Source organism: Vombatus ursinus, unplaced genomic scaffold (assembly GCF_900497805.2).
Source record: "Vombatus ursinus unplaced genomic scaffold, bare-nosed wombat genome assembly UNPS02014812.1, whole genome shotgun sequence".
NCBI lineage: Eukaryota > Metazoa > Chordata > Mammalia > Diprotodontia > Vombatidae > Vombatus > Vombatus ursinus.
In genome coordinates, this window is record NW_020954590.1 from 50,353,396 (window position 1) to 50,369,852 (window position 16,457).

Consider the following 16,457-nt stretch of genomic DNA (forward strand, 5'->3'; position numbering starts at 1 on the left):
GTGTGTGTGTGTGTGTGTGTGTGTGTGTGTGTGTGTGTGTGTGTGTGACCACCTTCTACCCGAAGCCTTTTCTGATCCCTCTAGTAGTTTGTATTCTTGCTCTCCTTAAATTACTTCATAATTTCTCACCTGTTTGCTTGTGTATGTCTTCCAGTAGAATGTAAGCTCAGAATTCAGTGACCATTCGTTTTTGTTTTTGTATCCTCATCCTTACACATTAGAGAAGCTTAATAAATGCTAATTGTATTGGTTTTATGTTGAACATCATCCAAGGTCACTTAGATTGCTTAAATATCAGAAGGACCTAGTTGAGGAGGTCAGTAAAACAAAGAACTGTGAATACTAAGGACAGTAGTATTAAGAGACTGTGGTATAGAAAGATTCTCTACAGAAACAAGTCTATTATATGTTAGAAGTGAAATCATTTTCAAAATAAAGGATTTTTTTTTGTTATTGTTGTTTAGGCAAATATTGTATTGATCATCCGAAATTACTATACTGAGAAAGATGTTGGATAACTGAGGAGAAAATTAAGGAAAGCATGGGGGTGTATAGAACCTATTCCTCTACTAATTTTCCTTTCATGATGCCCTTGACTGGAAGAAAAACTAGTTCCCTTTTCATTTAGAAACTGCAATAGTCTGATAAAGCACCAAAGAAACCAACTATTGGATAAGTTGTTACTGGCTGTGGCACGGAGGATGTAAGGGATCAGAAACTCTTTCCTGCTCAGTAGGATAAGTGTAAATCTGAGGCTTGTCAATACTCTCAAGGAAAATTGTTCATTTTCTCTTTGCGATTCAGTTAGACAACAATATTTTTAAAAATCCGTAATAATCTTTAAGATGAATGTTTTTTGCCCCTCCCTTTTTTTTCTAGTTTAAATGTCCTTTCTTAAAAATGTTAAATTGGATGGTGCTTGAAGTAATTGTGTTATTAAGAAGTGAGGGGAAATAACTAGGTGACATTAGAGGTTAGATAAGTATAGTAAAAAGATTCAAACTAGGAGTTATGAAATATAGGTACTAGTGATTTTATTATTTATTAGATGTGTGACCTCAAGTAGATCACTTAATTTTGTTAAACCAGGTTTCCTCATCTCAAAAATAGGCATTTCTGGGGGCAGCTAGTTGGGGCAGTGGATAGAGCACCAGCCCTGGAGTCAGGAGGACCTGAGTGTTCAAATCCGGTCTCAGACCAGACACTTGACACTTACTAGCTGTGTGAGCCTGGGCAAGTCACTTAACTCACAATTGCCTCACAAAACAAAAACAAATAAAAAAAAATAGGCATTTCTTGGTAATATCTACCTTGTCTGCCTCACAAGGTTTTTTTGAAGCTGAAATGAGATTGTGTATATGTGTGTGGGCATGTGCATATATGTGAGTATGTATGGGTGTGGGGGTTATATAGATTTATAGATGTGGTTCAAAAACAAAACTTTAGATAAATATATTGCATCATTATATACTTAGAGTAATTTTCCTTTTTTCTTTAAATTGGAAAACTCTTGTGGAATAAACTTATCTCTGCATATATGTATACACACATGTATATGATGAATGTTCAGTAGAATGATCATTTATGACACACATTTTTGGAAGTGGTATTTTTTCATGCTGAGAGTGCAGATGCTGCTACTTTATTTCCTTAATATCGTTTCCTTGTTAAATGCTTCTTCCAATCAATTCTTTGCCTGAAGGAAATAAAAATGGATTTTTGAAATATTAAATAATGTTATAGTTCATCTTTTAGGATGATCTATAATGAACTAAATGTGATGCTGACAGTTCAACTAAAATATATTAACATAATGACAGTACTTATTTAAAAAAAAGACAGAAAATCTTGAGACTTTTGAACAACCTATTTAAAAATTATTTAATCCAGTAGTTAATTTGGAATTGTTTTGGCAATTTGACAAGTTTTTTTAATTTCTTGGTTTGGGGCTTTAGATGAAGCTGAGAAAGTAAACAAGGTATCATTCCATGTATTCCTAAATGTATTTAATAATCAGGTGATCATTGATTTAGAGCTAAAAGGTTCTTTAGATGTCACAACATGTGATTTTGAAAGCATGTTAAAGTATGACCACTATGAATCCAGAGTTACTCTAGGATTCCTTTTAACATAAGTTTTGAGTTGCCCACATTTCTTCTAGTTTCAGATATTGTTGAAATCTCTCATATATGCATTTGATTTCTTGCCTTTAGTCTGACTTGAAGTGTGTCCAGGATGCTAAAGGAGGCTCTTTCTACAGAGACCACTGCCCTGTGCTAGGTAAGTTAGCAGATGACAGCAATTTATTGAATAATTGGTCTGGTTTCATAAAAAATTTGACTAAGTTTTAAGGTTTATTAGGCTGACAGTTATTACCTTTGGAGGTTGATTGGGAAAATCACTGTTTTGTAAAATGCCTTATTGGCCATTTTTTCCTGCTTACTAATTTTGACCCAAAGGGATACACCTTTTCATTTCTAAACAATTCACATGTTTTTCATGGGCTAAAATAATTTTCTGAAAAACTTGTGGTTTTTTTTTTAAACATTGTATAAAATACTAATCTGACTGCTGAGTAGTTTAATAGAACTGGGGTGCTTGGACTCCTAAAATTGGAGGTAACATAATCAATGGGGGGATGGAACTGTATATGGTCATCAGGTAGTAGGGATCCAGATTAGTCGCTCTTACAGTATATAGGTTTTTTGATTGCAGAGGGTATTTTTTTAATGTTTCTTTATACCTAGCACAGAACCTTGTACAAAATTGGTGGTTCATAAATGATTGTTGGATTGAAAAAAATTTATAATATAAGTCTTTACTTAACACTTAAAATTTGACTGTTAGGAGAATTCCATTACATTCTTATAAAATTGTTCTCTCTGCTCCTAAAGCAACAAAACAGCCCAAACTAAGATACTGTGTAACACTTAACCACCATCTGTCATAGAGAAACTAACTTAGGTTTTTACTGATTTGTTTATTCATGCAAGTTGTGCCTAGGCACAAAATTTGCAGATCATATTAGCCTTTTGCCTGTAAATTTCTTTACTTGAAATCAGTTTTGTAAAATCCTATCCTCTATGATTTCACATTTTGCTAAAATCCCATAGCTGTTCTTAGTGCTGTCCGTTTGGCTCTCTAAATTTCTTTTCAAACTCTTTTGAAGATACTTGTCTCTAAAAGGTATTTTTTTCGAAGAGAACTTTTGGCGTTGTGCTTATGCTGTCTACCTGGTTAAGATCCTCACTAGGCTCTTTGGCTCTCAAACTTGCTTGTGTGGTCTCTTTACCCCCGAGGCAAGCTGAAAGAAAAATACAAATTATGTCCTTTTGGGCTTCATAGACAATGATAAGCATATTAACTAGTCCTCATACAGTGCTTTAAGGTTTACAAAACACTTTTTGTATGTTACCTCTTTTCATGCTCATAACACTTGTAAGGTAAATAATGCATGTATTTTTATCCTCATTTTACATAAGAAATTGAGGTTCAGAGATGTTAAATGACTTGTCCATGGTAACACAAAGTATCATTGTCTGTGTCAATATTCAAAGTTAGTCCCTCCTGGTTTTCAAGGCTAGTATTCTTTTCTGTTATTCTGCCCTGCTCCTGGCAGTATGTGTATGATGCTTGTCTTCAGGTTATTTTTTGGTACTGTGTACCCCAGTTATGCTACTGAAAGTGATCCATGTAATTGGTTTCTGAGATGTCTCATAATTTGGTCTTATAAGTAGTCTCGTATTTATTAGCAGCAAAGACCATTTATAGTCCTAAGGCATTAGGACCATACAGGCATTACCCATACAGAAAAGTCAACATGTTAAATAGATAAATATAGTTAGTGGTCTCATATGAATTATATAGCTTTTTCTAAAATGTGCTTTCAGTTGTTTTGTAGTGGCTTTTTCTTTTATATTCCTTTACTTCCAGGAAACACACCGTAGGCAGAACCGTAGAAGTAAACTATTTGCAAATAATTTCTTAAAGAGCCTACTACAAGTGGTTTCATATAACATAAGGTTGTTTTGAATAAAATATACTTGGAAATAGAAGATGTTATAAATTCAGTCACATTACAAACAACAGGAAAAAAGATTGTTTGCTATCAAGTTTTTTGTAACTGGCAACATTATTGGATTTAATAGCTTGCCTAGTGATATGCCCCACGACAATTTTCATTATCCTTTCACATGAGCCAATGTTTTGTCCAATATTTTAACTCATTAGGTCCTTAAATTCAAGAATTTCATTTTTCAATTTAGTACATTTTTGATCAGTGCCTTTCTAATTGTGTCATATTCATGGAATCAGTTTTTTAAGATTTGGTAACTGTGTACACTGATTACCTTGCATGGTGCTAATAGTACTGTTACTATATATAAAAGACATCTTCCAAGATTCTAGGTTTCACAGAAGGGAAATAATTTACAGGTAGGGTAGGTAAATAAAGTCAATGGTCCTGAATACTTTAGTTAAGGTGGTAAATGTAGTTTTATTTAAGTTGATATAAGCAATAAAAATCACTTAAACTATTTTAATGTTGATTTTCTAGGAACACATCTCTTGTGCAAATTAGAGTACATTTCTTATTTTATTGGCATCATGGTGTAGCGGATAGGGCGTTAGACTTGGAGGCAAAAAGACTTGGGTTCACATCCTGAGTCATGAATTACTTATTTGCTTTTTGATCCTAGTTATTAACAATTTTATTACCAAGTTATTAGCAATTTTCTGCCTCAGTTTCTCCGGCTTTAAGGTGAGGTTGGACCCAAAGGCTTCTGAGGTCCCTAATAACGAGCTCTAAATCTGTGATCTTGGGACCTAATTTTTTCAAAAAAGGGGAGACCTTTAAAAATCACATATTTAAAGCAAAATAGTTGTTTTTTTTTTAGAAAGGTTAGAAACATTAATGATTATACTTGGGGATCAAAAATAATGTAAAAGTAGTGATCATGCATTTTTTATTGACTCTATCTGTGATGAAATGGGACACAGAATCTCCTTTTATCTCTGATTTGTAATCTTGGATAGTAGCAGTGAAGAAGAATAACATTCTGGGATTTTTTTCCTTTTCAGTTACTATGGTTGTAGGTCCATGCCTTTTTGTCCATTTTTCTGGCTTCTTTTGAAACATCAGAACTATCTTCTTGTCTATAACCTCTAGCACATGCAAGTTATTTACTAAACGTTATTGAAGTGTAAGGAAATTTCATCCTCCACATTTGTCGGAGTTGGGTTATACTTTAGTTCTACCAAGGGGGAAGTCACTGAATCCTATAGCTGCTTCTGTAGTAGGTCAAAGATTTCAAGTGATAGTTTTTTCTTCTAGGTGTTTCATATTGTCATTCCCATTTAATCTATGAGTTCTTTCTTTAGACTCTGGCATTTATGGTTATAGTTCTTCTGATAAATAAAACTGCCCTCTTTATGCCTTCCGGTATTGGGTCAAGCCGTTGCCTACAGTGCTTTTAGGCTCACCCCAGGTCTTTGTATGTCTTTTTCCCAGCCTGTGATACAGGCCTTTTTTTTTTTTTGGTGAAGCAGTTGGAGTTATGTGACTTGCCCAGAGTTGCACAGCTAGTAAGTGTTATGTGTCTGAGACCGGATTTGAACTTGGGTCCTCCTGACTCCAGGGTCGGTGCTTTATCCACTGTGCCACCTAGCTGCTCCGATACAGGCCTTTTAAAGGATCTCTGGATTTCCGCTTTCACCTTCAACTTCCAAAAACTTGAAGAACTTGCTGCATTGCAGGGGTGCTGTTGGAGATGATGGAGGAGATGAAGTCATAAAATAAATGACTGTCTCTGTCTTCCTTGAGCTTAACATCTATGAGAGGAGTTTGACACATGTACAGATACTTGTAATAGAAGATGCTGTAGAAGCACATAGGAGATTGGTAATCCAAGTGCTTTTAGAGGGCTGGGGTGGAAAGAATTGTTACTAAGGCAGAGAGTCTAGTGGGAGCAGGACGAGATATCAGGAAGGCTTCATTGAGGCAGTAGCATTTGAGTTGGGCTTTAAAGTGAAGTTTCAGGAAGTGAAGTTTAGGGGAGGGAGTGTTTTAGCAAAAGCACAGATGAGCATTTACAGGGGACATCAAATAGTCCATAGCAGATGTGGAAGAAGACAATGTTACATAAAGCTTAAAGATAGGATGTTGTTACATTGTTGAGGATCTTCAAAAGCAAGCTATTTGTCTCCTCATCCCTAGACTGCTATTCTTTTTACCACTTCATGAGTAAGCATTATTATGTGTTACTGTGGGCATACATGGTGCCAGGTTGGACTGAGAAAGATACAGAAAATGAAGATTTCAGTGATGTCTCCTGACATCTGGAGATACTCACAGTCTAGCAGGGGTGCTAGCTGATACTTGACTAGTCTCTGAATGATTGGATGGATAACTTTTTGTAAGTGCTTGCTATGTGGTAAAGCCCTGGAAATACAAATCTTGAATTGAGGCCGTCTCTGTACTCCAGTAGAGAGAGATAGGGAAGAGGTGGCCAGGGAAGGGTGTTTTGGTCTGGAAAGTAATAGGAATGGTGAGATAGGCCATAGGGGAGCCAATTGACACATACCTTTTCCAGAATCAGTGCTTCTTGTTAGTTGTTTTTTTGGTTGTACCTGATTCTTTTATGACTCCATTTGGATTTTCTTGGCAAAGATACTGGAGTGGTTTGCCATTTCCTTTTCCAGCTCATTTTACAGATGAGGAAACTGAGGCAAACAAGGTTAAGTGACTTATCCAGGGTCACACAACTAGCAAGTGTGTGAGGCTGCATTTGAACTCATGAAGGTGGGTGTTCCTGACTCCAGGCCAGGTGCTCTATGCACTATGGTGCCCCCTAGCTGTCCTAGCTTCCTTTTTTGTACAATATGGAAAGACTGAGAGAGAGACTTGTTGGATGCAAGAACTTTCACTATCAGTAACAGCTTTCTAAGCCATCAGTCTGTTCTCTGCAAAGTCCTTATTTGTCACACATTTAAAGCTTTAGCATGAAAGAGTGGTATTAGCAGATCTCTATATCAGATCTGTATGTGCCAGACATAATGCTAAGTGTTGGCGATAGAAGTATGAAAAAGAAAGATAGTGCTGGCCTTCGAGGAGTTTATAATCTAATGGAAGAACGCAACACAACAATAAGAAGCTGGAAAAAAAAAAGGAGGTGAAGATGGAGGCATGACAGAGACAGTGGAGTTGAGTCAAGGAGTTTAAGATGGTGGGAAAATTACTTTTACAACTGAATCAAGGTGTATTTGAGGGGAGGGGAAAGCACAGAGGAGTGGATTGCTATTTTGGGATATTTTTGTAAAAGTCCTAGAGTTTGGTAATGAGAGCTTGTACTAAGGTGGTGCTGGTGGGAATAGAGAGAAGGGGACAGAGAGAGAATGAGAGAGGTGTTATAGAATTGAATAGACTAACACATTTGTCCCTTCATTCTGGAGCATCTAATCTGACTTACTCAGTGATGAACCTAAAGTTCCCAGAAGTGAGGAGGTAACTTGTCCAAAGCTTCACATCTCAGAAGAGGTTAGGCAGAGGACAAAGTGCAAAAGCCTACACCAGATATTTTGAATGTGGTAAGTCAGTGGTGGTGTCAGAAATACAAACAGAAAGGGCAACTAGGTGGCTCAGTGGTTAGAACGGCAGCCTTGGAGTCAGGAGGACCTGAGCTCAAATCCAGCCTCAGACACTTGACGCTTACTAGCTGTGTGACCCCAGCCCAGTAATTTACCCCAGTTGCCTCACCAAAAAGCCAAAAAAGAAAAAAAAAATCCAAACAGGGAAGTTAGGAGTGGAACAGGTTTTGGGAGAAATGAAAGTTTAATCTGAGGTGCTAATGGGAAACCCAGGTGGAAACGACCAGTAAGCAATTGGAGATAGGGGTCTGAAGCTTGGGAGAAAGTTCGTGTTGGTTGTAAATATTTAGAAGTTATCTATATGAAGAGGATGATTGGAGTAATGGTAGTGAATGAATTTGTCAATAAAAATTGTGGGGAACATTTTGGATATAGTTTTTCTTCCTGTTTTCCCATCTTAGAGCGTTATGCTCTTCATTCCATCCAGTGCACAATGTGTTACACATAGAAAGTGCTTGTTGACTTTACAGTTTATCGTTGATTCACATTTTCTGTTAGTATATCAAAGACATTTCATAGGTGTATGTTGTCGGACATGGCCAATGATTTGGTTTGTTTTTCTTAGTTATAAGTTGCATGGGAGAATTTTATGGCATCAAGGAGAGGGAGCATCATTAGGAAATGACAGTGATGTGCATTAAAGAAAACAAATCAATAAAATACTTGTTTAACACAGTAACAGTAACAACAACAAAAAACTCCTAACGACTCTGACTTAATGTTCAGCATTCTAACCTTTTGTTTGTCCCTCATACCTGGCCTGCTTTTCCCAGTCAGAGCCTTCCTATTCCCTTTATTATTTACAGTACAGTAAATCTTTCTATTTGTAGCACTTGTGTTGGCCTAGGGTTATGATTAAACACTAAACAATTAGGCTAGTAGTATCCCCAGTGGAGAGGGTATATGCAAGCAATGAAGATGCTTACCTTATGTTTTTCTTGCCTTGATAGGCTCTCTCTACCCTTAGGCCCTAGGCTTCTGTCTTTTTTGCACTTTTGAGGGTTTCAGGGTACAAACACTGTCCCTTGTAGGAAAGTAGCCAGTAACTAGAAGCACTTAATTAGGAAGCTTGCTTGGGAACAGATGTAAATCAACATACAATACCATAAATTAAAGTCTTCATAAAAAGTTTGCATTATAAAGTAACTGCTTTGACTTGTAGATCATAATAGAACTTTCATAATAAGATCCTAGATTTCTATTTCTGTACTGATATAGTTCTTTTCCATTTGCATAGGTAATTTAGTTCATAGTGTTTGATTTAAAAAATTTTTTTATACCTATTGTCATATCTTCTACCTAATATGATGAATTGGTGGGTGCTTAGGATATATGTTACAGTGAGGTGTGTTTTTTGTTGTTTGTTTGTTTTTGGTTGTTGTGTTTTCTTATAAAATAAAAGTGTTAGCCTAGATCTCTCCTTCTAGTCACAAATTCTTTAAGACTGTGGTAGAATTTGATTTTAATTTAGGAACAGTATTATTGTGAAACAGCATTGGTTTCATCCTGAGAGTATCCTGATGTGACAATACGCCTGATTATTTTGATATATTTTTTTTCTTGTGGCTTTGGTTTTCCTTACTAGGCCTTGTGTATGTAATTATAAATTAAATGAATGAGTCCCCTCATGTGTAGAATAGGGGTATCATGTGCCTCATTTAGGGAGAATTTAATACCTGTCAAGAGAAATGGGAGATTGGAGCCAGCTGCTAAACTTATGATAGCTCTTTCTTAATGGGTGAAAGGAGGACCAAAGCTTTATATCCAAGGTTTGACCCCTTTCCCACCAAATACTAGTTCCTCAATGAATACATATACCAGATAGCAAAGAAATCCATTTATCCAAGTTGACAGCAAAACAGAAACCGGAGAAAGTATACATAGAAAAATGTGTAACAGGCAATACAGGGTGAAGGAGCTCTCTCATTGGGAGCAAGGTAACTCAGCTTATCTAGAGATACAGTACTAGATTTCACCCAAGAGGAAATTTCCCAAACTTTCAATTGTAGCAAACTACAATTACTTGCTACAGAATCTTCTTCTTCAGCAGCCTGTAGTGGAGTTGGCATCTTCCATCTTCTATCTCAAAAGCTGGAAGCCAGAAGTGCCTGAAGTGACTTGAAGAGAGTCTCAAAGAATGTCTGAAGGAAGCATAGCTTTCCTCGCTCATGTTCTTACTAACTTTGCTTGCTTCTCACACAGGGGGAATTGATTGACCTCTACCAGTGAGGCAGGAGTCCCTTACATGTGGATTTTGGGACTCAGATTACATAAATAAGTTAATGGTCAATTAGTGTTACAAATGTCAGAGTGTTAGGCCATATTCTTAACCAGGTTTTTTGGTAGCTGTTTATGTGGTAGACTCATCTTAATAGTTCTGTGTTTTAGGGGAGTGCTTAAAATAATTTTTGTTGACCTTCATGTCTCTAATCTATTCTTCACAGTGCCAAATTATTGTTCCTAAAACACTACTCTGATGATACTTCAGTGGTTTCCTATGATATTAAAAAATACCAAGTCATTACTGAAGGCCCTTCATAATTTGGCACTCAACCTTTCATGTTACTTATTTCATGTTTTCTTCCTTATGTGTTTCTTCATTCCGGTCAAAGTATTCCGTTAGCTTTTGCTAACATTTAACTCTCATCTATGTGCCATTGAACAAGTTAAGCACTCAGTGTTCACCTCTTGCAATCCCTAGATTCCTTTAAGATGCAGCTTGGGTGCCATCTCCTTTATGGGACCTTTCCTAGTTCTCCCAGTTGTAAATGCTCTCTGTCTTTAAATTACCTTGTATATTTATTTATCTGTATACGTGTTCACTGCGTCTCCTGAGTAAAATGTAAGGTTATTAAGGGTTGGGATTGTTTTTGTTTATGTCTTTGTATCCCTGGTACCGGGAACAGCTTCTTACAGGGCACTTAATAAATGTTTGAATTGAACTGAATTAAACTCATTTCAATCTAGTTACTTTTAATAATGATGCAAAAGAAATTTACCAAGTCAGCAATTAATCATGAAAAGAATTCATTGTTAAGATTTCTTTAAAAAGTTAGCTCATTTGAACTTTGTAGTAAAACATGGACTTAAATTTTTGCAGGAACATTTTTGTTTTTGTTTTAAAATTTGGGTACACTATTTCTTGGGAAAGAAAAGCAAAAAAAAGAAAACCCCACAACTAATCAGTAGAACAGATTCCATTAAGTGAATTACTTCCAGTTAACTATATTTTAACTCATTACCCTATAGTCATCTAGTTATTTCATTTTGTCAATATAGAGTAGCTTGTGTAATGTGTAAATTTAGGTAGTGAACTTTTTTTTTCCTCTCTCTAGTATAAAAGGTTTTAGTGAATCACAAAAGGCAAAAACATGATTTACTTGACTTCTTTGAAAAACAGGAAAATTAAATGTTTGATTCAAGAATCTCATATTTTATCTGAACTCATTTTGAGTCTGTACTTCTGAAAATACAAGACAAAAACCCTTTCAGTGGAGATAGCAGCTAGAGTATTTGCTCTACGGAATCACGGTAACTATGCTTGTTATAATCCAGTGGTCCTTCCTATGACTGTTCCCTTTTCCCCCCCAATTACAGGTGAGCAGAATGGTAACCGGAATCCTGGTGGACTACAGATTGGTGACCTAGTAAACATAGATCTTGATCTAGAAATTGTACAGTCTTTGCAACATGGGCATGGAGGATGGACTGATGGCATGTTTGAGACTTTAACTACAACTGGAACAGTTTGTGGCATTGATGAAGATCATGACATTGTAGTACAGTACCCGAGTGGCAATAGGTTGGTGATACTCAATTTTAGATAGTAACACACTTAGGATGTGTACATAAAAGTTAGAAAATAAAATGAATGTAACTAAAAAGCTTTTTAATGTGGAGACCAAGTAGAATTTAACTTAATAGAGAAAAACTGAAAGTATTCCACTTTAGGAGGAGAAATAAAACATAAGGAAATCCTGCCTCTCACTGTGACCTTGGGCAGGCTCTTTAACCTTTACGCACCCTAGGCAGCTCTCTAATATTATACATTACAAAGATGGTGCTGACCTACATTGGTAGAGGAAGTTTCCTTATGCCAATGAAATTACAGGTCTAATCTCTCTTTCTATCCCTAGGGAAAAAAGATTTTGTAAGACTGACCTGGAACAAATGAAGCAGAGAAAGTGCTAGAAGTTGTAATGTATCATAGAATACTGCCCCTGAATAAGAAATACTGTACCTTTTTATTTACATTTGCATATTATTAGAAAGTTAATAGGAAGGTGATATTCAAGAATTAGAAGATAATTCTGTTTTGCTTGGCTTTGGTTAGGTCCTAAGAGTTGACCATCTGATTTTGAGAGTCACATTTTGAGATGTGTGATGACCCTAAGAAGATGTAGAAATGACCAAGAGAGTATTGAGAGAGATTAAATAGGCCTTGTAAAGAAATCGTGAAATGAGCTCAAGTTTTTTAACCATGACAGTAATAATAAAACCACTTCCAGTGCTTTTTATTCATTAAAAAAAGCAGTTATTTTATTCCACCTATGCAGTAGTTTGAAGAGCATTAACAGTAAAAGAATAATAGCAAGATAGTGACTTGTCCCAGGACTGTTTCTTTCTGAACTCCATGGAAAAAGATAGAAAGAGATTAATAATATTAGTAATACAAAGAGACACTTAAAAAGTGCTTTAAGGTTTGAGAAGTACTCTAAATACATTCTGTCATTTGATCCTCACAACAGCCCCATGAGGTAAGTACTAACGATATTATCTTTATTGTGTAGGTGAGTAAATGGAAGCTAAAAGGTTTAATGACATACCTAGAGTAACATAGCTAGTATATGTGGGGGTTGGCGACAGGGAAGAGTCATTTTTTGAATGGAGGTGTATTGACTCTAAGGCCAACACATTATTGATTATGCTATGGATTATCATTATATTAAGGGTTATTCAAGTACACTAGCCAGTTTTCCTCTTTTTCCTTATGTAGGCAAAGGAATCTAGTTAAATGATGTAATTGATTATAGGGACAATGAATTAGGGGAGTTGTGGAATTTCCATTTCTGAAGGTATTTTTAAAATAGAATTGGTAGGCACAATATTAATAGTTGCTTAAATTTTATATCATGTTATATACATCATTTAATTTAATGCAAAAACAGTGCTCAAAAGTATATACTGGTTAGCAATACTATCATTATTTTTTGGTATGGAAAGAAAGCTAATGGACTTGCTCAGTAACTGGCAAAGCTCCAAGTCAAACCTGTCTTCTGACTATAGATCTAGTGTTCTTACATTCTGTTGTGCTCCCTCCATACATGGCTGTTAGCTTCCGGCATTGTTTACCTTACGCAGAGACTAGCATAGAATAACCCTGGAGTTATTTTCTGGTTCTGATTTTTCTTAATTAAGAATTAGGTAAATACTTTGAGAAGGGACTCTCCACTCCACCCCTTTTTGGAGGGATACATTGTAGTAAAACTTACTTTGCAGTGAAATCCCAGTCTGACGGTAAGCAGGAGGAGTTTAGAGGTCAACATACTTTGTGTGCAAGCCACAAATTTTGTGAGTTTAAATACTACATGTAAATTATTTTAAATTTTATAATTTAAAATTTTTTTCTTGCCTTATCCATGTTCATTTTCCTCTCCTAAAATATGGATAATGAAGAATTGTTATATATCGTGATACAAGTCTTCTCAATGAGATTGTTAAAGATGTTCTAAAAGATTGGTTTTTCTTTCCTTTTAATCTTACATAAGCGTTATCACCATAAAATTGAGTTACAGCTTTTTCATTTTCCAAACCCTTAATATTTCCATTTCTATATGCTGTTAGGCACCATTACTTTTCCAGATCATGAATATTTTTTTTTCCAGACAAAGTTTTCAGTAACCTATTATATTGCTTTATGCTATTTTTATTTTTTTGGGGGGCAGATGTATACTTTCATTTGAGCTTACTTTAAAATAGTGGTCCTGTTCCTTACAAATCTATAGATGAGGAAATATCATAAATTGATTATGTATGTGTGTGTATGTGTACCCTGTGTAATTATATATGAACTGATTATAGTGGATTGTATGCTCACAAATTGATTATAAAATGATTTTAAAAGAACATTACAATTTCTTTTAAAAAATTAAAATATCTTACAAATATTTTGAAGATCAACTTTGTTGCTGACATTTAAAAATATTTTCCTTAGCAAACTCATTGTAAAAAATAGTTCAACATGAAGAATTTTTAAAAAATGAGTAAATATAATTTGCCACTTAATTTTATTTTGCAGATGGACCTTCAATCCAGCTGTTCTCACTAAAGCTAATGTTGTCCGAAGTGGGGATGCTGCACAGGGTGCAGAAGGGGGTACTTCACAGTTTCAAGTGGGTGACCTTGTTCAGGTTTGTTACGATCTAGAAAGAATTAAGCTTCTACAAAGAGGTCATGGTGAATGGGCAGAAGCTATGCTTCCTGTAAGTATATAAAAATGGGACATTTGATTAGGTGAACTTGTTTGTTTATATTTCGTTTAGATATGTAAGCAGATAAATTCTCAAAACCACAACAGTGTAAAATTTCCCAGAGTTGGGTGAGCTATTATTTATTGAAAGCTGAGCCTTTAATTTTTTTTTTCAGTTAAGAAGAATTAATAAAGGGGGGGAAGATAAGGAATATAGAAAAGTTAAATTTCCTTCCCAGAGATATTTCTTCCATTGCTTCACTTTCTAGCAATAATAATAGCTCAAATTTATTCCCATTTTACATAAAAGGAAACTGAAACTTTGAGAGATTAAGTGATTTGGCCATGTTCATACAATTACTGTAAGTGTGAGTCAAGATTTAGACTTAAAATTCATAGACTACAAATTCTATCCCTCCAGAGATAGTGAATAGAAAAGATAGACTTTTCTGTAACCTGAGTTAGGCACTGAGAAAAGCATTATTAATTGGCACTTCACATATAATTAATTTTATTTTTGAAAGGTTGTGTTTTGGGATCCTTTTTGTCATTATTTACAGTGAAAATTGTCATGCTCTAAATTTTCATTCTAGAGAGGTGTTGTGGAAAATCAGAAGCCTGATGTAGGCCCTGCTTTGTGACCCTTGAACAATTACTTAGTCTCTCTGGACTTCATTTCCCCCCCTAAAATGGGGATAAATGCTTGCACTACCTGCTTCACAGGAGTGCTGGGAAGAAAGAACTTGGTAAACCTTGAGAGCTATAGAAATGTGAGTTATGAAAATAATGCTTCTTTCCTTTTGAGGCTACAGCACTTAAATATTTTCCATAATTTTTCAAGATTCCAAAGCTTAATATTTGATTTTAAAAATCAGCTATGTACTAGAACTTCAATATAAGTTCTGGTTTGAAAATGAGTTTTGCTATGGGGCAAAACTGTTGCATACACTGGTATTTTATTGATTTGATACAGTAGTTAATATCTCTCCAGATGTACTCACTGTTGTGGTTTCTGAGGTGAAGAAACATTGACACTTAAAATGATGATTTCTCAGGACCTTTCCCCTCGGAAGGCTTGCAGTCATTGTGATTTAGTGCTTTTAGTAGTTATTTTATTTATCTATTTTGTCAGAAGGTTTCTGCTGCCCTTTCCGTGTATTTTCACTTTAGAACTTTACTTGAAGATTAAATATTTTGCGTTAACTACTTAACAACATTAATTTCTGTGATAAATTAGCTTGAACACTTGCCTTATATGATGTCCTTGAAGAGAGAGCTCATTTGTATAATCTGAATGTTGTTTATTGTAGGTTTTGTTTTTCTTTTTTGGCTAATTGCCCTAATATACAGGTAGCTTGTAAGGAGGAGAAGGGGTCTTATTTTAAAAAATATGTCTTATTTAAAAAAAAAAAAATTCAGTGTATGATGAAAGGGGGATTTTTATGAAAAATGGTAGATTGAATGATTTTGTTAAATCTTTGTTTTTATTCTTTGTGAAACTATTCAGTAATAATTCTGATTTTATTTTAGGGAGATTTGTTAATAAAACTGCAGGTACTAATTTTATATATTAGTACATTGTACTATTTAGTTCACAGACATAGAACCTACTTCAGTAAGATTAGCATTTTTTTTTCTTTGAGATAAAAGCTCAACTCAGGTATCATTTAAAAATATATTAATATGACAAGCAAATAATTTTGTAACAGTCATTTTATATGTGAAAATTTATGGCTGTTTGTCATATCTTTAAGACCTTAGGCAAAGTTGGCCGTGTACAGCAGATTTATTCAGACAGTGATTTAAAGGTAGAAGTTTGTGGGACATCTTGGACATATAATCCTGCAGCTGTTTCCAAGGTGGCATCAGCAGGATCAGCTATTAGCAATGCATCTGGTGGTATGTACTTTAAAAAAATATATAGTTTATTTTTTAAATGTCTTCAAGGACAAGGTATAATTTTAATTATAAATAAGTTACATAAAAAGTTTGGATGACCTACTGTGTTATTTTATAGTGCTCTCCATTCTTGTTTCTCTTGTTTTAATTAGATAGTTTGCTTCAAGTTGGAGCAAATCATCCTCTGGCAGTGATAAGTAAATATAATAAGTAGATAGAGGGAGTACAGTAAGGTGTATGGTATCTTTCCAGTTTTCCTCTACTTGCTTTCCTTTTCAGTAATTGTATATAAGAACCGGGTTGTAGCAGGCTTTTTGTTGGTGAGCACCTATAGTGGCTGATGCTATTTTGGTTCAGATTAGCAGGAATGAGGATTGCCTGTGAAAATAGTTTATGCAAGTGGTAACCCTCTAGCTGGTTATGCCGTATTTTGATTAAAACAAAG

General features: G+C 35.1%; 1 protein-coding gene across 1 annotated transcript in view; it reads left to right on the forward strand.

Moving 5' to 3' along the window:
- The window catches only part of LOC114053907 (E3 ubiquitin-protein ligase MIB1), a 144,230-nt gene that overhangs the window by 35,844 nt on the left and 91,929 nt on the right, over positions 1–16,457 (forward strand). The window contains exons 5-8 of the mRNA XM_027877031.1: positions 2,214–2,280; positions 11,242–11,446; positions 13,943–14,126; positions 15,868–16,012. Of these exons, the coding sequence (XP_027732832.1) occupies positions 2,214–2,280; positions 11,242–11,446; positions 13,943–14,126; positions 15,868–16,012 (601 nt within the window). The remainder of the gene's footprint in view (positions 1–2,213; positions 2,281–11,241; positions 11,447–13,942; positions 14,127–15,867; positions 16,013–16,457) is intronic.